Below are 25,774 nucleotides of genomic sequence, written 5' to 3' on the forward strand. Positions count from 1 at the left end.
GCCTTGGACTCCCAAGGTGCTGGGATTACAGGCATGAGCCACCGCGCCCAGCCTTAGATGTATTTTTACATCAAGTTCATAATATTGGAAAGAAGGCACTGCAGAGCAGTAGGTGGAAGGACCGCCTTTTCCATAAGTGCTGCTGAGCTAACTGCATATTCATATGGAAAAAATTAACCTTGGCCTTACCTCGCCCCATATACAAAAATAAACTGCAGGTGGATTGTAGAGCTAAACATTAAAGGCAAAACACAAAAGCTTCTACAACATACTATTTTCTTTTTCTTTTTCTTTCTTTTTTTTTTTTTAGACGAAGTCTTGCTCTGTTGCCCAGGCAGCCTCGCCCTGTCCCCCCGGCTGGAGTGCAGTGGCACGATCTCAGCTCACTGCAACCTTTGCCTCCTGGGTTCAAGTGATTCTTCTGCCTCAGCCTCCTGAGTGGCTAGGACTACAGGACTACAGGCATGCACCACCACGCCCAGCTATTTTTTTTTTTTTTTTTTTAGTAGAGATGTGGTTTCACCATGTTGGTCAGGCTGGTCTCGAACTCCTGACCTCAGGTGATCCACGTGCCTCAGTCTCCCAAAGTGCTGGGATTACAAGCATGAGACACCGCACCTGGCCTCACAACATACTATTTTTATAACCTGGGGGTCATGGTTACATGGATGTTTATTTTAAAATATTTTGTTAAACTGTAAATTGTTTTATGAACTTTTCTGTATATTGTCTTTTGCCCCCAAAAAGAGGGGTTAAAAAAAGAGAAAAAGAGCCTCAAAATCTGTTGAATAGGGGGTGGGAGAGAAATGTGTGTAGAGGATCTTGCAAAATCAAATAACTGTTGATAGTCATGATGCCCAAAAGACTGTGACTCACAGGCTTCTTAATGCTTTCTGCTGTGGTCGGGAATTCATTTCCTTCACTGAGACCTCACAGAAAAACACAAAACCAAACCAAAACACAGGTAGAAGAGACTTCTCCAAGTAACCCTCTTTAAACTTCCAAGCCATTTTTTATGTTGGTAATTCTGAACTTGGTGAGAAGTGGGAGGATGGAGTAAATATAAGGTTGGACTTCATTCTCTCCCCTTTGCAAAAAAGAGGATAGAACTTCAAGAAGCACTGAGGTTCTAACAGACAAGAATGAACAGGCAAGGCAACACCTCAGGGCCAGTGGTGTGGGGATGACACCGCCTGCTCGATTTCTCAGCTCTCCCACTGATCTAGAAAAAGGCTCCTCTGAAGCCAAGAAGGAAAAAGACATGATTAATTCAAGCACAAGTGGATCAAGACTAACAGGATCCTTTGCTGCCTCTTAGAGGCTTCCTTGATGCCAGCCCTAGAGGCAGAAATCAAGCAGGATCACTCCGGAAACAAGATACCTCTCAGTGACCCTGGCGAGGGAAGGCAGAGACCAGCTCCATGGGCCAGAGGTGACGTCTAGTAAAATCCTGTAAGGGTACAATTGATGGCAGGGACAGGAGTGGGAGCAGATGGGCCCAGATTTTCTTCATTTCAGTTGACGCTTCCAGAAAAAACAGTTCTGGGGGTCTGGACTGTGCTGTGAAATGAAGGAGGAAAAGGAGTTAGTGTGGAAACATTAATACCACTTTAAACCCAGTGATATTCACTGTCTATATAAATAAGCCCAAGTGTCTTTTGCTGAATTATGCAGAACTGGCTAGGTGACTCTTAACAAATTTCAGAGGTACATATGGGATGGTCTAAGTTAAAATAGATAGGCTACATGGTATAAATAAAATTTGCTTTGGAGGACCTCAGGGACATCTCAAAGCGAGAGTTCATTTTTTTCCAGAAAACTGAGATTCAACTAGAGGCCTCAGATGGAGGCTCGACAGGCCGTATTTACTAAGACTACAGACGAATAATGGTTTTAAATATGAGCACCAGGCAGGGTGCAGTGGCTCACGCTTGTAATCCCAGCACTTTGGGAGGCCGAGGTGGGTGGATCACCTAGGGTCAGGACTTCAAAACCACCCTGGCCAACATGGTGAAACCCCATCTCTACCAAAAATACAAAAATTAGCCAGATGTGGTGGCTGGTGCCTGTAATCCCAGCTACTCGGGAAGCTGAGGCAGGAGAATTCCTTGAACTCAGTGGGTGGAGGTTACACTGAGCTGAGATCACCTCACTGCACTCCAGTCTGGGTGACAGAGTGAGATTCTGCCTCAAATAAATAAATAAATAAGGGCACCAAATTGCAAGGAATGAGAGCAAGGCCTCCCATTGGCAGCCACTGACCTGACTTCTTGCAATATCACGAGGGCCACTCTGTGCTGCAGGTCCCAGGGTGAATACAGCAGGAATTTAGTAATTTAATGATGATCGGTGATTCACCAGAGCAACACTGGGTATGAAGGTCTCTAAAATCACCTGTACATTTCCCTTTTATTTTTGAAGCATAACCATTGTATTACACCCCTTATACCCATCGTATCCTAACCACATTCCTGGAGGAGAAACTGTGAATGGGAATAGAGAATGAGATCCTAAGAGATCCGAGTCCATAGAGCCCACATAAAAGCTGCATCAAAACTCTGGTGGGGACCGAGTGAGCAGCAGGCAGGTGGAAGCATCTCGGGAGATGTCCACAGGGCCCCGGGTGAGGGCTTCTTCATGTTTCTCTAGCCGTGTGATTCAGATACACAGAGCAGAGGCTTTGGATGGGCACTGGGGCAGGTGAGGAAGAAATATTCCTTCCTGAAGTTCTCTAAAGATCTGCCTGTGATCCAAAATCCTTTCTACTTCCTGGGCCTTGACTCATTCCAGAGATTTTTCCCTAATGAAGTGACTGTGTTGTTTCCATTGACAAGACCCCTAAGTCTGCAAAAATCCATGCAAACAACATGTGGGCAAAATTTATGTACAATTTTAGCATTTCTTTTCATACAGGGTCTGTCCCTATTGGACCACCTCCCATCATGCCACACAGGACATGAACGACTATGTCCTTCTCCATACCTGCATTAAATCTCTGGGTCCATTGCCAATTATAAACCTCCAAGGGCAATAGCCATGAGGTGATGTACAGTCATGCATCACTTAATAATCAGGATACATTCTGAGAAATTCGTCATTAGGCAATTTTGTCACTGCATGAATCTCACAGAGTGTACTTACACTAACCTAGATAGTAGCATCCAGTAAACGTCTGGGCTATACGGTCTAGCATATTGCTCCTAGGCTACAAACCTGTATAGCATGTTACTGTGCTGAATATGTAGGCACTTGTAACACAATGGTAAGTGTTTCTGTATCTAAACATATCTAAACATAGGAAAGGTAATGCATTGTGCTGCAGCATTACAATGGCTATGACAGATACTAGGCAACAGGAATTTTCCAGCTCCATTATAATCTTAAGAGACCACCATGGTACATGCAGTCCATTGTTGACCAAAAGTTGTTATGTGGTGAATGACTATAATTGGCTTTTCAGAGCAACCACTCACAAGGGGGTGTAGTATAGCTTACTAGATGAAACTGCAGCCATTGCTCTAGTTTTTGCTCTTCGAAAAGTGAGTGCCTGATTTGGACAAAATCATAATAAAATTTAGATAGAGCCAACATTTGTCCTCTGGAAGCTTCTGACAAGACACAAGTCACTGTTATAATAGTCAAATGTCAAACTGGTATATCTAACAAAATTAAAACAAAGAGCTAGGAGTGAGAAGATTTAAGAAAATTCAGGTGGCCCAAAGGAAAGCCGAGACAAGACATTCTCTCTCGGCCTTTGGCCCCGGATTTTCATTTCAGCAGATAATGAGGGGACCAAAGGCTTAGTTATTTATGGAGATCTGGGGCCACAGCAGAGCTCCTCGTGGCAGTATAAGCCAGTGGAAAGCAGACTCAAGGGCTAACCCCATAGTCCTCCTTAGCAAGCTGGGAGAAGCAACTGATGCCACTTAGACTCAGATGCTTAGACTGGGCCTTCTGGAAGAGATCTGGCCTAAGGAGCAGCCGGCAGCTTGACACAGTGACCAGCTGGAAGCACAGCAGTTGCACGCCATGCAGCAAGGTGATCATCTTCACTCATTTCCTGAGGCCAGAGCCTTCCTTATGCAGGACATGGATGCCCCGGTCCCAACTGTGCTGAGGTGTCAGGAAGCCTCCCCTGCCCCCACCCTGAACAACAGTGAGGGGGGTTAGGTGGCCTCAAAAGATCTACTCTGTCAACTGGAGCTTTTGAGAAACTCAGGAAAGGGAATTAAAAAGGATAAGAAAGTGGTGCATTCCAGTGTCTTCCTGTTCTCTGTTGCAGAGAGCCAGCAGGTGGACTGCAGAGATAGACTTGCAGCCAGGGCCGAGCCCTTCAGGAAGGGAGCCATGTACCAAACTCAGCTAACAGACCACCAAGGCACCACTGGGCCTCCTGCTGGGGAACAGCACACCTATGGGTGGGCTCTAGGGGTGGGGTGGCCTGGTTGCAGTTTCTGCTCTGCCACTTCTTAGCTTCTTAGCTGGACTTGAGCAATTTGTACTATTTCTTGGCTCCGTTTCTTCACCTGCACAATCAAAATACCACTACCTTCCTCCAAGATCGCATCAAGTGTGACAATTATGTAAAGCACTTAGTCCAGTGCCTGGCACCTAGTAAGTACTGAATAGTGAAAACAATTTAAGTCTAACAAATCCACACACCATGACGTCAGACAAATTAAGCATCTTTCATTGCTGCTGTGAAAATTGCGCTAACTCTAAACTCTAACGTACATCTGGCTCCCTGCCCTTCTGTAAGACCAGTTAGAGCAGCAGCTCCTTCTTTGGTAAAATACTTTTAAAAACTCCCATTCCTGGTTGGGTGAGGGTCTCACACCTGTAATCCCAGTAGTTTGGGAGGCTGAGGCGGGTGAATCACTTGAGGTCAGGAGTTCGAGACTAGCCTGGCCAACATGGTGAAACTCCATCTCTACTAAAAATACAAAATTAGCCGGGCGTGGTGGCAGGTGCCTGTAATCCCAGCTACTCAGGAGGCTGAGGCAGAAGAGTTGCCTGGAGGCGGAGGATGCAGTGAGCTAAGATCGTGCCACTACTCTCCAACCTGGCAACAGAGTGAGACTCTGTCTGAAAAAACAAACAAACAAAAAACCCCAAAAACTCCCATTCCTGGACACCCATTCTGGTTTTCTTCCTCATTTACTTCCCTGCACAGTTGTCTATGTTGCAGTTTGTGGGGGTCAGTCAGAACTGCTTTTTTTCGGAAGCCACTCTTACCCTCTTGGTGACCTCATTCAGCCCATGCTGGGGCAGAATCCACAGCTCTTTCTCTGACCTTTCCACAGTCTGAAGACTCACATATCCAACTGCCTGCAGGACACCTCCCCTTGGATCTTGCTAGATTGTATGGGTTTTCCAGAAACAGGCACCAAGACAGAGTTTGGGGCACAAGATATCTATTAGGGATTAACCACCGGTGAAAGGAAGGGGATGGAGGCCTGTTTGGCAGGGGGAGAGGTGAACTGTGATATAGGCCTGCGGGAACCTTAGACAATCCAGCAGGGAGCGGAAGAAGGGAGCGGGGAGCTCTGCAGCGAATACTGCCCAGGACATAGTCCCTGGGCTATATGGTCTAGCCTATTGCCCCTAGGCTACAAACCTATATAGCATTTTCCTGTACTGAATATGCAGGCACTTGTAACACGATGTTAAGTATTTCATCAGAGCTGCCCTGCATCAGGCCAAAGTGGCCCAACCTTTGTGCCCTGCCTTGCTCAGTCATGGATGCAAGCTGCCTTAAGAAGGGTGTGACCTCAAAGTGGCTTTCTGCAGACCAGTTGTGGCCAGGTGGAAGTCATCTGCCAACTTCACTCCCCACAGCTGAGCAAGCCCCTCCTTGAAGGGGATCTGGGTGGGGTGTCTCCAAGTTTGCTAGATTATCTCCCAGCCATTTCAAACTCAACAAGTCCATAACCAAACCCTTGATTTTACCCGGCTCCCCAACCTCCCCTTCCCACTCTTTCTTCTCTTACCACTTTGCTCAGGCCAACACCAAAGTCCCAGCCTCTCTTCCACAAATGCCCCACGGTCAATCTATCTACACATATCGTTCCATCGCTTCCTTCAGAATACGTCCAGAACCCAACCACTTCTCATCTCCTCCATGGTGCAACCCATACTCAGCCACACTCCAGCACCAACCCCACAGATAGTCACAATAGCTTCATAGCTTCCTACCTAAGTGTTCCCTCTGCCCACCTTTCCTGCTCTATTTTCTGCACATGTATTGGCGTGAAATACTTTTTATTTTATTAAATAGAGACAGGGTGTTGCTATGTTGGGCCTGATTATATTTATAAAAAATAAAGAAGGGCCAGGCGTAGTGGCTCACACCTGTAGTCCTAGCACTTTGGGAGGCCGAGGTGGTAGGATCACTTGAGGCCAGGAATTTGAGACCAGTCTGGCAACATAGTGAGATGCTATGTCTTTATTTAAAATATATATATATATAATTTTATAAGTTTTAAAAATATAATCAGATTGCCTCATATGTCTGCTCAAAGCCATTTGGTGGCTTCCATTCATATTCAGAATTAAACCCAGATTCCTTTCTATGGCCTATGAGCTCTGCATCATTCTGTCCCTCTCCTCAACATTATCAACTATTGCTCTTCCCCACATGACATCCTACTCCCTCATCACTCTCTAAACCAGAGCTGCCCAACACAGGAGCCACCAGTCTCATATGGCTACTGGGCACGTGAAACCTGTGGCTAGCCCAAATTGAGATGCTGCCCATGTCAAATACATTGTTTCAGACTTAGTTCAGAAAAGAGAATGTAAAATTTCTTATTTGTTTTTTTGAGACAGTCTTGCTCTGTTGCCCAGGCTGGATTGCAGTGGCACGATCTTGGCTCACTGCAACCTCCACCTTCCAGGTTCAAGTGACTCCTGTGCCTCAGCCTCCTGAGTAACTGGGATTACAGGCGCGTGCCACCACACCTGGCTAATTTTTGTATTTTTAGTAGAGATGGGGTTTCTCCGTGTTGGTTAGGCTGGTCTGGAACTCCTGACCTCAAGTGATCCACTCACCTTGGCCTCCCAAAGTGCTGGGATTACAGGCATGAGCCACTGCGCCCAGCCCAAGTATGTAAAATTTCCCATTAATAATTTTTAAATATTGTTGGTAAATTGAAATAACATATTTAATCTATTGGGTTAAATATATTATTAATCTTTTTTTTTTTTTTTTGAGATGGAGTTTTGCTCCTGTTGCCCAGGCTGGAGTGCAATGGCGTGATCTCAGCTCACTGCAAGCTCCGCCTCCCAGGTTCAAGCAATTCTCCTGCCTCAGCCTCCCAAGTAGCTGGGATTACAGGCACGCACCACCACACCTGACTGATTTCGTAATTTTAGAAGAAATAGGGTTTTTCCATGTTAGGCTGATCCTGAACTCCCGACCTCGGGTGATCCTCCTGCCTCAGCCTCCCTATATTATTAATCTTAAATTGAAATCTTCTATTAGAAAAGTTACAATCACATATGCAGCTTGCATTACATTACTATTGGACCATGCTGCTCTAAACCAGGGTTGGCAACTATGGGCAGTGAACAACTTCCAGCCCACTGTTGGTTTCTGTACAGCTGGTAAACAAGGAATGGTTTTTACATTTTTAAATGGCAGGAAAAAAAGAATAATTTGTGATACATGAACATTAATAAAATTCAAATTTCAGTGTCCATGAAGAGTTGTATTGGAAAAGAGAACCTACAACCATTGCTTCTCCCACTGCATAGGCTCATACTTGGTCTTCCCACAAAGGCTCATACTTTGTCTTTTGTTGGATGAATGACTGCCAGCACCTAGGACAGTGCCTGCACAAATTAGGTGCCCTATAAATATTTGTTGAGTCAGTACATTTTAAAATTCTAGATTATGGGGATTGTGTAGAAAGGACCTCATTATTTAGAGAACATGAATTACCCACTACTACGACTTGCTGTGTCCATCCCTAAGCCAGAAGAGCGGAGGTTAAGACCCCAAGCAAGCTCACACATAACGACACAGGAATGGAAAGTTGATGCTTGGCCTGGTCTCCTGCTGAGCCTGGACACAGGCACAGGCACTGCTGCAATGGCAAGAGAAGTGCAAAAACTTTTAAAACAAAACATATTACTTTATTTTAATTCCGTGATTTTAAAATACTTTTTATTTTTTTTCTTTTTGCCCCTTTTACAGGGGAGAGGTAAAGCTGTCCCAGTTATCAAAAAATTCAAATCTCCTTTTCTTCTGTGGACTGGCTGTCAATGAGCTTTCATCCAGGGTGTCTCCCATGTTCTGGGAACTACTTCCAGATGTTCCTGAAGCACTTCCTGGGTCAAAGGACTCTGCTGCTTCCAGGAGCTCCATATCACTTCCTTCTTTCTCAAAGGACTTCTGGAATAGGTCATAGATCTTCTGCTGCTTTGGGTCCTTATCACAGAAAGAAAAGAAAAGATAAAAGGAAGAACCCAAGCTCCAACACTGACTCTCCTCCACTGGGGCTGATTGGAGAATATAAAGATGAGAGACCACACATTTTATGGTGTCAGGGAGCTACATGATGGCAAGTGCACATCATCTCAGCAAACCATCACTAAAGCAGCCTCATTGCTTTAGTGTCTGACATCTTACCCTCTCTGCGCTCACAGGGTTAGGAAAAAGAAATGATTGTGAGTGCAAAGAAGCTGCTCTCACGCTATAATTTACGTTGGAAATGTTTTCTCCCTTTGAACTTTCCAAATCACTATTTCAATACTGAAATAGCACTCAAGATCTCATTTCCTCCAAAGCCTTTCTCTACTAAGGGTCAGTTAAGGTGTAATGCAACTTCTAAATCTCTATTTTTAAATTTATTTTTATTTTTTAAATTTTCTTTCTTTTTTTTTTTTTTTTTTTGAGACGGAGTCTCACTCTGTCGCCCAGGCTGGAGTGCAATGGCCGGATCTCAGCTCACTGCAAGATCCGCCTCCCGGGTTCACGCCATTCTCCTGCCTCAGCCTCCCGAGTAACTGGGACTACAGGCGCCGCCACCTCGCCTGGCTAGTTTTTTGTATTTTTTAGTAGAGACGGGGTTTCACCGTGTTAGCCAGGATGGTCTCGATCTTCTGACCTCGTGATCCACCCGTCTCGGCCTCCCAAAGTGCTGGGATTACAGGCTTGAGCCACCGCGCCCGGCCTATTTTTTAAATTTTCTAAGAGACAGGATCTCACTAAATGTTGCTCAGGCTGGTCTTAAACTCCTGAGCTTAAACGATCTGCCCACCTCAGCTTCCCAAAATGCTGGGATTGCAGGTGTGAGCCACCATGGGCCCAGCCCCCTAGATTTCCAAATCTCTGTGTTCAGCCATGGCTTATACCTAATTTTCAAAGTGGTGGAAAAAACATACACACATGTAACATATTCATAAGTAGATATGTGTACCTATTCTGATTACCTTAAATTACAAATAACCAAAATACCTACCAACAGCATCTATACATTGATGACAATGGTGTAGTGTTAAAACCATGACCAGTGGATACAACTACAACACACGATCACTATCACCCCTCTGCCGATCTTTCTTACATCTAAATTTCCAACCTTGACCATTTTTCAATCCAGAAGTATATTTTCCATATCTCCACTGACATCCCACAGTTTGATAAAACTAACACTGGTTTAAAATCAGATGATCTCTTGGCTGGGCACAGTGGCTCTTGCCTGTAATCCCAGTACTTTAGGAGGCCGAGGTGGATGGATCGCCTGAGGTCAGGAGTTCGAGACCAGCCTGGCCAACATGGTGAAACCCCATCTCTACTAAAAATACAAAAAATTAGCCAGACATGGTGGTGCACACCTGTGGTCCCAGCTACTTGGGAGGCTGAGGCATAAGAATCACTTGAACCCGTGAGGCAGAGGTTGCAGTGAGCCACAATCACGCCACTGCACTCCAGCCTGAGTGACAGAGAGAGACTCTGTCTTAAAAAAATAAATAAATAAATAAAAATAAGGCTGTCCGCAAGGGCTCACGCCTGTAATCCCAGCACTTTGGGAGGCTGAGATGGGGGGATCATCTAAGCTCAGGAATTAGAGGCCAGCCTGGGCAACATGGTGAAACCCCATCTCTACCAAAAATACAAAAAATTAGCCAGGTGTTGGCAGCGTGCGCCTGTAGTTCCAGCTACTCGGGAGGCTTGAGCCTGGGAGGCGGAGGTTGCAGTGAGCCGGGATAGTGCCACTGTACTCCAGCCTGGGTGACTGAGTGAGACCCTGTCTCTAAACAAATGAATACATATAAAAAAATCACTGGTCTCTCATCTCTCTCCTATACTCCCAAAGCAGCTTCTCTTCCCGTAAGTCTATTTTTTATAGTCTACCTGCATTCTCGTAGTCTCCCAGGTGGAAATCATCCAGGCAAACAGAGTCCTCGGCTCATGCAAGTTTGTTACCCTCATCAGTTCCCTCCTCTCTCCTTCTAGGCACCATCTTTACTTGGGCCACATCACTTGGTACTGCATGGATTTGCAACAGCTCTTCCTGCCTCAGGTTTCTTTCCATTTCAAACAGCGTACAGATCTTTGCCAGCTGGCCACTGTGTCTCACCATTCCTTAACCAAATCCCTCCACATTGGTGAAGCAGGGTTCCTTGAAAATTGATGACAGCCTGTCACTTAAGAACTTCAGATTATTCAATTAACCTGCACCCAAAATCTCCTAGCCTTTCAGGGTCCCAGTCCTGCAGAGAGGGAAGTGATATGAAAGATCTTCAAGGCTGGCCCCCAAATAACCCACACGCCCTCCTCCAGGATGCCCTCATCAGCCTCTTTCTGAATACCTGCAATGTCAAGGAAACGCCACCCTGTAAGGCAGCCTATTCCAAGTAGAAAAAGCTGCTAATGTGCATTTGATTATGATGATGGCAACACTGTAGGCTAACTTGGGGCATGCATAATTAATTGGAAGCGAGTTCCAAGATCAGATTAATATTTCATTTCCCCTCTCAGAAGGAAGCCTATCTCAGTGAGACATAACCTCTTCTGCTTTTGTCTCCTATATTGGAAGCAACATTTTCTTTTTCTAGTAGTTTGTTAAAATTTTTCAGCCCCATCTTAATTAAAAAATAAATTGATATAGTTATTAATCAAAATAAATTTGAGAAAACCCATTAATATTACCTTGTACTTATATTTTAGGTAGAAATTCTTAACTAATTTAGAGTAAGAGAAAGGCAAGGAGGAATAAATGAGTTCAAGTGAGACTCCTTTAAAACTAGGCTTTTTTTTCTTTTTTGAGACAAAGTCTAGCTCTGTTGCCTAGGCTGAAATGCAGTGGTGTGATCTTGGCTCATCGCAACCTCCGCCTCCCAAGTCCAGGGAATCCTCCTGCCTCAGCCTCTTGAATAGCTGGGAATACAGGCACGTGCCACCATGCCTGGCTAATTTTTGTATTTTTTGTAGAGATGGGGATTTCACCATGTTGCCCAGGCTGGTCTCAAACTCTTGGGCTCAAGCCATCTGCCCACCTCGGCCTGGGATTAGAGGCTTGAGCCACTATACCTGCTCAGGCTCTTTCTTTTCAAAAGGCATATGATAACCTAGGCTCTGTTACCGTTTACCATTCAGCTGAACTGGAGAGTTCTTTAAAAAGCTTAAAAATAAGGTTGTTTTAAAATTGGCTTATTAACTATATATGCCTGAAAGGATAATTTGCAATCTGCATTTAAAAATATGATCTGAGTCTTATTTATCCCAATATTTAGCAAATAAATTCTTGCAAAGAAAATTTATTTGCTAAATAAATGTAAGTGAATGAGCAGATCCACAGAGTCTTAAGTCTTGGTGTCAACGATAAGATTTAACTCAACTTCTTATTTATTTAAACTATTTTCTTTCTTTTTCTTTTCCTTTTTTTTTTTTTTTTTGAGGCAGGCTCTTGCTCTGTTGCCCAGTCTGGAGTACAGTACCATCATGGCTGACTACAGCCTTGACCTCCTAGGCTCAAATGATCCTCACCTTTTCCTCCCGAGTAGCTGGGACTACAGGTGTGCACCACCACGCTTGCCCTAACTCAACTTCTGATGGTGATTTCACAGGAAGGAGGAGGTGCTTCACTTTACTGATAAGCTACCGTTAAGGCCCCTTTCTGCATGAGGCTCAGACCTGATTCAAGCTCTCTTGGCAGAAACAATTCAACCATGAGCTGTGCTCGAGGAGGCCATACTCCTAGTTTTCACCTTCTGGCCAACAATCCAAGCTGGGGAAGGAAAACAAGCTTTCGAAAGGCTCTGGGTCTCTTGCTCCCTCCATTGTGTTTCACTGAAATGGGGGAGGAAGAGTCTGTGGCAGCCACTGGGCTGGAGCACTGAGGCCAGGCAGGCATGATGGGCCCAGGGCTGTCCCGTCCAGAGGCAACAGCTTTCCCCCTCAGCACCTTTGACAAGGCCTGCCTGGTTATGGAGGGATGCCTCTTATACTCCTCTACAAGGGGCTGAACTCAAAAGAAGAATGCTGGGCCAAGTCAGGAAGCCTTCTTCCTTGGGCTGGCTTCACATGCCCTGTGACTTTGTGCAAGCCTACTGCACTGCCATGTCTCAGTTTACCCCTCTATCAAGTGGGGAGACACTGAGAACAAAATAAAATGACAGAGGGGAAAATATGTTCTGTGAAGCCAGTACCCTATTTTAAACACTCTCCACTCCGTGCTGGGGACACATTCCTGTGGCAGCCCTATGTGTGGTGTTGCTGTGTACTTTCTGAAACAATTCAACATTTGCCATGGGGAGTTTTGTCAGTTTCTAATGGTCTGATTGAAGAGGCAGCATTCGGAGTCTGGGCGGGAATGCCAGCAGCTGTAGGAGCTAATGCCATCACTTCCCCATAAAGCGATGCATGCATGGTTCAACTGAGAATGACTGCAGGCCATTGTTTTCAGCTCTGGGGCTAGGGGAGGTCCCTAGGAGTGATTCATATCCTCCTACTCAGGACCCAAAGACTTGGCAGACAGCTTAATGCCTCCCTCTGCTCCAGGGGTGAAGAGCCATGTGCTGGCATTACCTTGTAGAGGTAATCAGTGGATTCTGTCATTTCTGAAAAATTGGTCTCAGAAAGCCCGGCTTCCGCCAGAACTTTAATCTTCTCTTGAATCAGGGGCCTGTTAGGGAGAAATAAGCTGCAGTGAATACAACCTGTGCAGAACCACCAGACTAATGAAAATGAGGCCACCCTCCTTGTTCTTATGGGACCACGGCTTGTTCACAGTTTCACATCTTTGCATCTCTCAAGGCGCAAACATTCATGTTGAAAAATTTGCCCCCTCTCATTTGTAAAAACTCCAATTTAGGGCTAAGAATATCATCAGGTTCCATATTCTTTCTAATGGAAGATGTGTAGGAAATAAATCCTGCCTCATTACAACACAGTTTTGAATCTGGTGGTGTTATGAGCTGCCCAATTAACGAATCCACTAAACAGAGGGAAGTAGGAGTGGCCCACACACATTGCAAAGGAAAGACTTCTTAGTCATAAGGCTGGAAACAGAGACAAGCAGTGGAAATCAATGAGATAATCAAGAAATTTAATATCTGGAAGAGGGAGATGAGGGGAAGAAGCTTTTTGAGGTTTTTCACTTAGGTAACAGACAGAAACCCCCAGGTTGAAAATCTTACTCCAGCTCTGCTAACGAAGTACACTACACGGTCCAGGGAAAGCCACTTCCTCCCTGTGGTCCAGCAGCAGCAATGTAAGATATACCCACCAGATAAATGCACATCATAAAAGGTAAAAGACTGTCACCCTGTCCTAACAAATGCCTTCACATCTGGGAACAGGGTGTTTTACAAACTAAATTCCATCTACATTTTGTCACAATCGGCACCTCTCACTGCCTCAGACCAGCAGGAAAAGGAGCCACAACCCTTTATTGCTGTAAGATTCCACATGCACCCTGTAAGCCACCAGTGAACACTACTGAGGGAGGCCAAATATGGTCATGATGAAAGCAGGAGGGCATTACTAGTCAATTTTTTCTTTTTTTTTTTTTTTTGAGACAGAGACTCGTCTTATCGCCCAGGCTGGAGTGCAGTGGCTCAGTCTCAGCTCACTGCAACCTCTGCCTCCCAGGTGCAAGTGATTCTCCTGCCTCAGCCTCCCGAGTAGCTGGCACTACAGGTGTGCGTCACCACACCCAGCTAATTTTGTCATATTTTTGTAGAGACTGGGTTCCACCCCGTTAGCCAGGCTGGTCTCGAACTCCTGACCTCTAGTGATCTGCCCACCTCGGCCTCCGAAAGTGCTGGGATTACAGACGTGAGCCATTGCGCCTGGCCACTAGTCAATTTTCTATAGATCCTTAAAGACCTTACTTAGCAAAAGCAGAAGCACTTAGGGAGCAAAGTAAACATATCATCAGCTTCCACCCTTGCTCAACTCCAACTGCCAGGCCATGCAGCCAAACCATACCAAAGGTAGTCATCAGCTGTGCCCTTTGCCACGAGGTAGTGAATGCCCACCGAGCTGGTCTGTCCAATGCGGTGCACGCGGTCCTCAGCCTGGATCAGCACCTGTGTGTCCAGAAATCGAGACAGGAAGGTAAAGGCCTGAAGCAGTTCCACCCACCATAGCAGGTAGCCTCTCCACCCCATTTCCAGCCCCGCCACAACCCTCCCTCCCTCAAAGCAGTTCACTGTCTCAGACCTAGAAATAACCTACACTTCACCATCTCAGACCTACAAATGACCTGCCACTTTAACAAAAGAGAGAACCCAAAACAGCCCTGGTTGGGGAGCTGGAATGTGGAACAGAAGATCTGCGGGTGGCCATTCGGTGCTGGGCGCTGAGCTAGGTGCTGCAAATGAAAAAGCACAGGCTCTGCCATCAGCCTGCATGGGAGGGGCCAGTGATGGAGGCCTGTACACTTCCATTTCTTCTCTGTATGAAATAAAAAGTTATCTTCTAAATAAATAAAAACATCACACACAAGGGAGAGGCTATCCATGATTTGGGCATAGGGTGGTGGTTTAATATAGTGGTAAGCCTTATAATAAATACTTAAAGGCTGGGCGTGGTGGCTCACACCTGTAATCCCAGCACTTTGGGAGGCCGAGGCAGGCAGATTGCTTGAGCCCAGGAGTTCCAGAACAGCTTGGGCAACATGGCAAAACCCTATCTCTACAAAAAATACAAAAATTAGTCAGGCATGGAGGTGTGCACCTGTAGTCCCCTGCTACTCAGGAGGCTGAGGTGGGAGGATCACCTGAGCTCGGGAAATCAAGGCTGCAGTGAGTCAAAAAGTTCCTGCAGTCCAGCCCGGGTGACAGAGCAAGACCCTGTCTCAAAAAAGGAAAAAAAAAAAAGAAACCACCTAACATCATGAGCATTATTTCTTTTATAAAATGGCTTCACCCTCAAGGTCTACCCATTATTAATGCAGTCCCTCATGTGTAGCCAACAAAAGCCATAATATCAGATATTAAAGGGGATATAACTTTCCTGGAGATTACCAGAAAATTTTATGAGTTCAAACAAATGTCTTATCTCTGCTCTCAGTTGGTCAGCTAAGGCCAATAGTGGTCTCCAGGGAACTACTCACTGCTGTTACTCTGCATGAGGTCCATTATTAAAGCAGCTCACAATGATGGCTACTGAAGGGGACACAGGCTGGAATGTGAGGCCTAGGCTGCAACCTGGTGCCACCACGTGTCCCTCTTCAGTTATGGCAGTGCAGTTCTTCCTGCCTCACCCCTTGAGCTCTCGGTGCCCTAACTTCCTCCTGTGAGACAAGAAGTCTAAGATTCCTTCTAGCCCTGGAAGACTTCAACCTTCCTGTTGATAAAACGGAGTCGATAATCCTACAGGTTGCTGTGAAAATCTAGAAACCAGCCAATCGCCTGGCGCAGTGGCTCACGCCTGTAATCGCAGCTACTCGGGAGGCTGAGGCAGAGGAATCACTTGAACCCAGGAGGCGGAGGTTGCAGTGAGTCGAGATCACACCACTGCACTCCAGCCTGCGTGATAAGAGACTGTCTCATACAAGAAAAAAAAAAAAAAAAAAAAAGAAACTAGCCGATCGACATAGAAGTGCTTAAAGGAAGTGAAAACTGACTTGTGGGAAGTATAATGAATGGATAAAAAGGAAACCACACTTTCCACGACCGACACTTGCTGCTTCCTGCCCACAGCCATGAGCATGCCAGTGGGGTATCCAAGTCTTCTGCGTCTCTTACCCCTGGGTTCCAAAACAGCTCAGCAAACACCACCAGGTCAGCCGAGGAGAAGGTGAGGCCCATACTGGCAGCAGTGATGGACAGCACGGCCACGGCATGCCTCTCCGACAGCTGGAACTGCTGGCACAGGTCCTCCCGCTCAGCCGACGAGGTGGAGCCATCGATACGGATGTGCTGCACGTGCTGTAGGAACAAGGGGCAGAAGCAAGGTGGGCAACAGCCCCGGGCCGGGGGCTTCTGAGCAAACCATACCCAGCCACAGCGCAAGCACGGAACCAGGTTCCAGCTCAGCAGAGGCCCCTGCCTTAAGAGATTTTCTTTTCAAATTGAAATTGGTATCGAGATGATTGCTTATACTCAGGTGCCATTGTAAGACATAATACAGAGATCCCTCTTAGGCCTTTGTCCAGTTTCCCGCAATGGTAACATTCTATAAAAACTATAGTATGATACCGCAGCCAGGATGCTGACTTTTATTCAATCCACTGATCTTCAGATTTCTTGTTTTACTTGTATGTGTGTGTTCTACACAATTTTATCACCTGAGTAGGTTTTCATGTATTCATCTCCAATGTCAAGATACTGAACAATTCCAACATTGCAAGGATCCTTTTACCTTCCTCCCCTTTCCACGGTCCTTAGCTCCTGATAGCCACTAATCTGACCTGCATTTCTAAAAAAATTTTTTTTTCTTTTTCTTTTTTAAGATGAAGTTTTGCTCTTGTCACTCAGGCTGGAGTGCGGGGGCTCATGGCAACTTCTGCCCCCTAGGATTCAAGCGATTCTCCTGCCTCAGCCTCCCAACTAGGTGGGATTACAGGCATGCACCACCATGTCTGGCTAATTTTTGTATTTTTAGTAGAGGCGGGGGTTCTGCCATGTTGGCCAGCTGGTCTTGAACTCCTGAGTTCAGGTGATCCGCCTGCCTTGGCCCCCCAAAGGGCTGGGATTACAGGCGTGAGCCACTGCACCTGGCCAATTTTTTTTTTTTTCCAAGAATGCTCTATAGGCCAGGCACAGTGGCTCACACCTGTAATCCCAGCACTCTGGGAGGCCAAGGCGGGTGGATCACCTGAGGTCAGGAGTTCAAGACCAGCCTGGCCAACATGGCGGAACCCTGCCTCTACTAAAAATACAAAAATTAGTGAGACATGGTGGTGCATGCCTGTAATCCCGGCTACTCAGGAGGCTGAGGCAGAAGAATCACTTGAACCAGGGGCGGAGGTTGCAGTGAGCTGAGATCCCACCACTGCACTCCAGCCTGGGTGACAGAGCGAGACTGTCTCAAAAACAAAAAAAAAAAAAAAAAGAAAAAGGAATGCTATACAAATGTTATATAAATTGCACAGCATATAACCTTTTGGAATGGACCTTCGCATTCAGCACTCTCTGGAGATTCATCCAAGTTGTTACCTGTATCAATAATTTTCTCCTTTTTTTTTGCCGAGAAGTAGCCCATGGTATGGATATACCACAGTTTCAGCATCCATCTGTTGAAGGACATCTGAGTTGATTCCAATTTGGGGCTACTACAAATGAAGCTGCTATGAACATTTGTGTACAGGTTTTTCTGTTAACCTAAGTTTTCATTTCCCAGAGAAAAATGCTCAAAAGTCAATTGTTGTGTTGTATGGTAATGCATGTTTAGTTTAGCTATTTGCTTTTAAATGGCATTTATTTATTCTTGGTAGTGATAAACATGATAAGGAAAATAAAAACATTTAGTAATCTAAGCAATCTACTTTTCCCTGTCTCTTTTTTTGATGTGTATGGTATATATATCTTTTAAATAAAAAGTTTTATATCCTGTTTCCCCCAATAAAACGTATTATAAGTAAAACTGTATTATTAAGCGTTCTAAAATATCATTTTTAATGGCCCTATAAGATGTCATTATGCAGCAACAGCATAATTTAACCATTCTATTTCTGCAGATTTAGGGGTCTCTAATTTTTCCTAAAAGGATATGTTGGTAAATGTCCATCAACAGGTGAACAGACGATGTACAATGGGATGTTATTCAGCACTAAAAGGGAGTGAATATCTGCAGGTCTAGATAACCAAAAAAGAAAAAAAAAAAGGAAAACCAAGGATTGAACACTAAAATGAAGTGAGACACACAACACGGATAAATCTCAAAAAAAAGAAAAGAAAAAAATACATCCTGAATGTCCTTTTCTCCACATTTATATTCCCTATTCATATAAAATTCTACAAAACTGCAAACAAATCCGCAGTGACAGACACTAGACCAGAGTTTGCTTGGGGATGGGAGTGTGAGGGAAGGGGCAGGAGGGAGTGATTACAAAGGGACACGAGAAAACTCTGGGGGTGGGGGCAGCAGGTGGCAGATATGTTTTCTATCTTGATTCTTGTAAAATTATACATATTATGTGCAGTTTACTGCATGTCAATTATACCTCAACAATGCTATTAAAATGGAAAGTTTTTAAGAGGGTGCCAATTTTTGGTGATTTTCTTAGACTGGACTACAAATCAAAGTACAATAGCAAAAAGAAAAAACTTAACTTAAGGCTCCTGGTATTATTGCCAAATTGCTTTCTAAATTAACTAATGTATTAGCATGTCCATCTTGGTGCACTTTCATCAACAGTGAGCCCCGCACATTTTTAAAACCTCTGCTGACTTGATGGGGTGAAAAAAAAAATCTTTTTTTCACTAACTTGATTACTAGTGAAATTGAGTGTTTTCGCATCATTTAATTGGCCATCGGTGTCATTTCTTTGATGAACTATCTATTTATGCAGGTTGCCCTTTTTTTTTTTTTTCCCTACTGGGAGTTAGGAAATACCTTTACATGTAAAAACTACTATTTGTATGTCACAGAGGTGGCTAATAGTTTCCCTAGCTTATTTCCTTCTATTAATTTTCTGTTGTTTTCTAAATGCTCCTTTATTTTTAAAAACATGTCATTTTTCTTATTATAAAAAGAATACACACTCATTGCAAAAATGTAGAAAACCTAAAAAGATAACGACGATTACTTAGAGATAGTCATCATTAACGTACTGGTATATATTCATCAGGCTTTTTTCTATGCATGACTATTTTATTTATTTTATTTTTGAGACAGAGTCTTGTCTGCCACCCAGGCTGGAGTGCAGTGGCAGATCTCGACTCACTGCAGCCGCTGCCTCCCAGGTTCAAGCAATTTTCATGTCTCAGCCTCCCGACTAGCTGGGATTACAGGCATGCACCACCACGCCCAGCTACTTTTTGTATTTTTAGTAGAGTTGGGGTTCTGCCATGTTGTCCAGGCTGGTCTAGAATTCCTAACCTCAGGTGATCTGCCCACCTCAGTCTCCCAAAATGCTGGGATTACAGGCGTGAGCTAATGCGCCCAGACAACACGACAATTTTTTAAAATTATTATACATACAATAGCTTTTTGTCCATAGTATGGACATCTTCTGATAGCAATATATACTAACCAGATACCAAGAGCTTCAATTTTGGAGCTTCTTCAGGTTCTTACAGTGTTCAGTGATGTCCAAAGTTAGGAACCACTGGTCAACATTATATTTTATGGCTGAATGGACTATAATTTATTTAATAGTATATCTGTTGATAAAAACTTAGATTTCCAATTATTGAATATTATCAACAGCATGAAATATTCTCATTTATAAATCTGACTAGTCTGATGATTTCCTTAGGATAAATTCCTAAAGTGAAATTTGAAAAACTGAATGCACACCTTAAGTTACTGCCAAATTGCTCTCCAAAAATGTAACAAATGTACAAGAGAATCCTAACCACTGTGGGCCGGGCACAGTGGCTCACACCTATAATCTTAGCACTTTGGGAGGCCAAGGTGGGTGGATCACCTGAGGCCAAGAGTTTGAGACCAGCCTGACCAACACAGTGAAACCCTGTCTCTACTAAAAATACAAAGATTAACTGGGCATGGTAGCAGGCACCTGTAGTCCCAGCTACTCGGGAGGCTGAGGCAGGAGAATTGCTTGAAGCCAGGAGGTGAAGGCTGCAGTAAGCCGAGATTGCACCACAGCATTGCAGCCTGAGCGACAGAGCAAAAACTCCACCTCAAAAAAAAAAAAAAAAAAAAAAAAAATTTAACTACTATATATACGTGTCACAGAAAAAATCCATCTGTTTAGGTAATTCGAATCAGTTTTTCCTTTGTAATTTCTTTGTTTTTATGCTTAGAAAGTCATTCTCCACCCAGTGATCAGCTATTGTTCATTGGTATTTTCTTCTAATACTTCACGGTTTCAAGGATCTTTGATTCACCTGGAATTTAATATAGTAAACAGTGAGGTAAAGTTTCATCTACCCTCCCCACCCCAAAATTATTCAGGCAATTACCCAAACTTTGTTGAAGAAATTGAAAACGGACTTGTGACATTTCCTTGATCATGTATTTGCTTCCCATTTATGGTAAAGGGCTATCTATTCTCTTCCACCCATCTGGCCATCTCTCTGGGGCCAGCATGGCTGACTTTTAATTATTGGTGTTTTATAATACATTTTAATATTTAGTATCTGAAGGGTCAAGTCTTCCGACATTGCTCTTCTTTTTCATAGTTGCTTAGATATTGCTCCTGCTTTTTTTTTTTTTTTTCTTTTTTGAGATGTTCTTGGGAATAACAGTATAAAGTTCCCTTTAAAAAAATCCACCTGGAGCCTGGATACGGTGGCTAATGCCTGTAATCCCAGCACTTTGGTAGGCCGAGGCAAAAGAATTGCTTGAGCCCAGTTGGGCAACACGGCAAGACCCCGTCTCTACAGAAAAATTTAAAAATTTGCGAGGCGTGGTGGTACATTCCTGAGGTCCCAGCTACTGGGGAGGCTCAGGCAGGAGGATCACTTGAGCCTAGGAGGTTGAGGCTTCAGTGAGCAGTGTTCGTGTCACTGAACTCCAGTGTGGGAGATAGAGTGAGACTCTGCCTCAAAAAAAAAAAAAAGACAAGAAAAGAAAAAAGAAAAAAAAGATCTAGTTGGAGTTTTTATTAGAATTGAATTAAACCAGCTGGGCCTGGTGGCTCACACCTGTAATCCCAGCATTTTGAGAGGCTGAAGCGGGTGGATCACTTGAGGCCAGGAGTTCAAGACCAACCTGGCCAACATGGTGAAACCCCGTCTCTACTAAAAAAAATTCAAAAAAAATTAGCTGGGCATGGTGGTGCGCACCAGTAGTCCCAGCTATTCACGAGCCTGAGGCACGAGAATCTCTTGAACCCAGGAGGCAGAGGCTGTAGTGAGCTGAGATGAAGCCACTGCACTCCAGCCTGGGCAATGGAGCGAGAGCCCCTCCCCAACAAAAGAAATTTAAAAGATAAAAAGATAACTGATAAAACATTAATATCCAAAATTTATAAAGAATTTTCCTAGATCAATAAGAAAAAAACAATCCAACAGAAAAACAGGCAAAGGATACAAACAGAATATTCACAGGAGACAGCTAAAATGGCCATAAATAAATAAATAAATAAAATGATACACATTTTACTGGTAGTCAGGGAAATGCAAATTAGAGCAAGAATGAGATGATATTTCATATCTCTGGATTAGTAAAATTAAAAAGTCGGATAATACCAGTGTTAATGGGCACACAGAACAACAGGGACGCTTATATGTTGTTAGTGAGATTATGAATGTGAATGGTCACCTTGGAGAACAATTTGACACCACTTAGTATGAAGATGAGCCTATTTAATAACCATGCAAGAGCATGCCTGAATATGCCTCCCCTACACAAAGCACATACACAAGGCATAAAGAAATGCATAGATACAAACATACACCTACTATAATATTCACACAATAGCAACCATCAGCAGGAGAATGGATAAACTGCAGTATAGCTATCCAATGAGATACAATTCCACAGTTACAGTGAATGAACTATACATGTAATGTAGCATAAAGAAATCTCAAAAACAATGCTGAGAAAAAAGTAAGTTGCAGGATAATTACACCATGCTGTCATTTATTTTAAATTTTAAAAATTAGGCAAAAAGGAGACTATAAATTGATAGAGAATACACACTCCTAGAATAAAGTATGACAACATGGAGGGCAAGGATACCCATTACCTTCATAATAGTGATGTTATTGCTGGAGACATGGAAGGGGAATAGAGTTAGAATACTGAGGGGACCTAAGTATCTTATTATCAAAAAAATAAATCTTCACGCAGGGTGTGGTGGCTCATGCCTGTAATCCAAGCACTTTGGGAGGCCGAGGCAGGCAGATCACTTGAGGCCAGGAGTTCAAGACCAGTCTGGGCAACACGGTGAAACCCCGTCTCTATTAAATATACAAAAATTAGGCAAGGTGGGGTAGTCTCAGCTACTTGGGAGGCTGAGGCACGAGAATCACTTGAACCTGAGAAGTGGAGGATACAGTGAGCTGAGATCCTGCCACCACTGCACTTCACTGTGGGCAACACAGCAAGACTCTGCCTCAAAATAAAAAAACTAAAAAAACCTTGAAATAAATACAGTGAAACTTTCATTTATTAAATCTGGGTGGGAGATACATGGGTGTTTGTTATATATTTCTCTGTATCCTTAATGTATATTCAAATATTATATAAATATAAATGATGAGGGAAGACAAAGAGCAATTTACTGCCTTAAATTTAACCAAAATGAAAAGGGGATAAAATGTGTTCAGTTTTCATAAACATCCTTGGAAATCCTTCTAGATCCCTTTCGTTCAATTCCAAGAGAGCCATAAAACTCTCTTCTAACGTCTGCACACTGCCATGTGCAATTAATAAAAGTGCTTTGACAGTGCTGAGGAGGAATGAAAGGAAGGAAAAGAGGAAAACATTCACATAAATAAATACTTGTCTCCATACAAAAGGACAATTTTGCTATCTCCTCTCTTGCCAACTTTGTAATTATTTATGCAGAATAATGAACAGCCCCTGGGAGATGTTCCTAAAGCAAGACTCCTGGGATATCTATTTGGAGCATGGAGGAGGTTAAAATGACAGGGCTGGGGAAACATTTTGACCCCACTGTGGTTCTACAAACAAGAAGAACTGTTCTTCAGAAAGTCTTCAGCAATGCTTCCGGAAGCCTTCGGTCTCACTTTGCTTGGATCTGATCTAAGCCTGCCCAGAACAACTTGGGATATGGCAAAAGCAGCCCATGGTGAATTTCAAAGGGAGCTCACCTTTCTCTCAAGCTCCTGCGTAATTGCATCCAGGACCACCTTATGGTGTGCAAACACTAGAAACTTCTCTCTTCCACTTTCCAGTAGGTCCAAGATATATTCACTGCATTTGACAATGACAACAAAACAGATTAAACACATACTTCTTATGTTTTATGTGTCTCTGGTATGTTACTGAAACATTCTTATTATCTAGGATCACAGAAGATGATCAACGGTTTTCACTTTACCTCCAACTATCATTATAATGTGTTTTATATACAAATTAGAGTGTCCTCTGTAGATCTGAAAGTACTTAGGGAGGGGACTAAGGAATTATTGACAGTACACAAATTTCTAGAAGCTAAACATTGAGACATACACAATACTAAAGAGACATTCTGGGAAGGATCTCCAGCTCCTCCCACTTTAGACCTCAAATGACAGGGCCAGCAGTTAAGTCAGTAGTAAATAAATTCTCTTCCAAGGCAGAGGACTATGGAGAGAAGGATCTCATTTGTTCGGCCTCCCTTTAATTTACTTCCCTGTTCCATCCACTGTGTTTTTTCTTAGCTTCCCACCATTTTTTTTTTTTTTTTTCTGAGACTGAGTTTCACTCTGTCGCCCAGGCTGGAGTGCAGTGCTGAAATCTTGGCTCACTGCAACCTTCGCCTCCCAGGTTCAAGCAACTCTCTTGCCTCAGCCTCCTGAGTAGCTGGGATTATGGGCACCACCATGCCCAGCTAACTTTTGTATTTTTAGTAGAGATGGGGTTTTACCATGTTGGCCAGGCTGGTCTCAAACTCCTGACCTCAAGTGATTTGCCCGCCTCGGTCTCCCAAAGTGCTGGGATTACAGGCGTGAGCCACTGCACCTGGTAAGCTTCCTACCTCTTATCTTTCGCTTGGCCTTAAGGTGGCTACCCTCAGGGAGCAGTGGGGTGGGAAGTCACCAGGTTAAGAGACCCTGGCTGGGTCCCCCTCTCCCCTGGTAGCTCCCTGAAGAGGGATCACAATTGCAAAGAGGTAAGCCCAGTACTGGCAAGTGAGCTCCTTCACTGAAGCCATCACCAGCCATGGGTGCATCTGGGCGGGGAACAGACTCTGCCTTCCTTAAAGAAGGATATGTCTCAGGTGGGGGAAGGGTACGTGGACTGCCCTGTAAGCATCCAAGAGTCATTTCAAACAACACTATGACCAGGGCACCAGATTTGAGTTCAATTTGTGAACTGTTCATACTAATAGAATTTACTTTAATTATTTTGAGAGACATAAAATTTGCCATGATATAAGCAAAAAAGTTTATGGCTACAGCAGCAAAAAGTCACAAGGCCACAAAATCCACTTGGTGAGCTCATAAAAACCACAGGCCCCAATTTTCCTAATGCCTCTATCCCCTCTATATCTCATACACAGCTTTGTTGTTCTATAACCTTCTACAAGTTCCTAGGCTTGAAATATCTGCCTACCACAACAACCTTGGCTTTTTTTTATTAAAAGATGCCCATTAAAATGAAAAAACAAACAACAGCAAAAAAGAAAAGAAAAACAACTAGCTGAGGAAATTGGGGTTTTGAAGACGTACAATCTAATTTCCACTTACTAGCTGTGTGACTCTGAGGCCCAGAGAGTCACAGATTTACTCAGTGTCTGCATTTTTAAAAATGGAGCCAGTGTGACTTACGTGATCGCACAAAGATGCTGTAAATGTGAAATGAGTTCGCAGGTGTAAAAAATGTTTGGAAACTACAAAGTACTATACAATTTATTGTATATAGAATTTTGAGAAAGTATATATAAGGTATGACCAAAGTTTGTTTATGAGGAAATGGGTGGCTCCGGGCGCAGTATCTGAAGAGAGAGGCACCCGGTGGACTCTGAATTTTGTAGGTCCTGAGCTGAGGGAGCAAGGGAGAAACGCACACCCTTGCCATCTGTTATTCCACAGCACATGAGAAATGGGTCGGTGGGGGCAACTCAGATATGTTTCTGGGAGAAAAGTTTCCAGGCCATAAAAACCACATCTGGAGTTCATTAGCTCCGTAACAGTGTCATAAATGAAAAGGGCAGTGCCCAGGAGGTGAAAGGGAGAGGCCAGTACTGGGCAGTCTTTCCAGGGAGCATTGCAGATGGAGTGGTGTGGGGAACTCTCTTGCCTCAGTGGAGGGTGTGGAGAGGTAGGTGGGCCAAGTACGAGGGTGGGGAAGATATGTTTCCTAATTTACCCCCAGATCTCAGTCCCCACAGCCAGTCTGGCATCACTCAGCCCTACGGAATCCATTCTCATTGTAATTTCATCAGTTGGACCATTACCCTGCCAGAGCATCACATGAATGTTAAACAAAAAAAAAAGTCAGGCAAACTACACATCATTAGAATTGCCAGGTTCCTACCCCAGTGATATTTAAATAGGAGTGGGTTTTTCT

The 25,774-nt window shown here is 43.9% G+C and overlaps 1 protein-coding gene across 4 annotated transcripts in view; it reads right to left on the reverse strand.

Moving 5' to 3' along the window:
• Positions 1 to 8,114: 8,114 nt before the first annotated feature.
• SMARCAL1 (SWI/SNF related, matrix associated, actin dependent regulator of chromatin, subfamily a like 1) overlaps positions 8,115 to 25,774 on the reverse strand; it is a 65,714-nt gene continuing 48,054 nt past the window's right edge. For 3 of the 4 annotated variants that reach the window (XM_030916437.1, XM_030916438.1, XM_010362317.2), the window contains 5 exons: positions 23,371 to 23,473; positions 16,204 to 16,386; positions 14,441 to 14,541; positions 13,037 to 13,133; positions 8,115 to 8,431 (listed from right to left, as the gene is read on the reverse strand). In XM_030916437.1, coding sequence (XP_030772297.1) covers positions 8,192 to 8,431; positions 13,037 to 13,133; positions 14,441 to 14,541; positions 16,204 to 16,386; positions 23,371 to 23,473 — 724 coding nt within the window. In that variant the 3' untranslated portion in view covers positions 8,115 to 8,191. Of the gene's footprint in view, positions 8,432 to 10,360; positions 10,629 to 13,036; positions 13,134 to 14,440; positions 14,542 to 16,203; positions 16,387 to 23,370; positions 23,474 to 25,774 lie in introns of all 4 variants that reach the window. The other variant, XR_004053189.1, reaches the window with a different exon arrangement.

Source organism: Rhinopithecus roxellana, chromosome 14 (assembly GCF_007565055.1).
Source record: "Rhinopithecus roxellana isolate Shanxi Qingling chromosome 14, ASM756505v1, whole genome shotgun sequence".
Taxonomy (NCBI): domain Eukaryota; kingdom Metazoa; phylum Chordata; class Mammalia; order Primates; family Cercopithecidae; genus Rhinopithecus; species Rhinopithecus roxellana.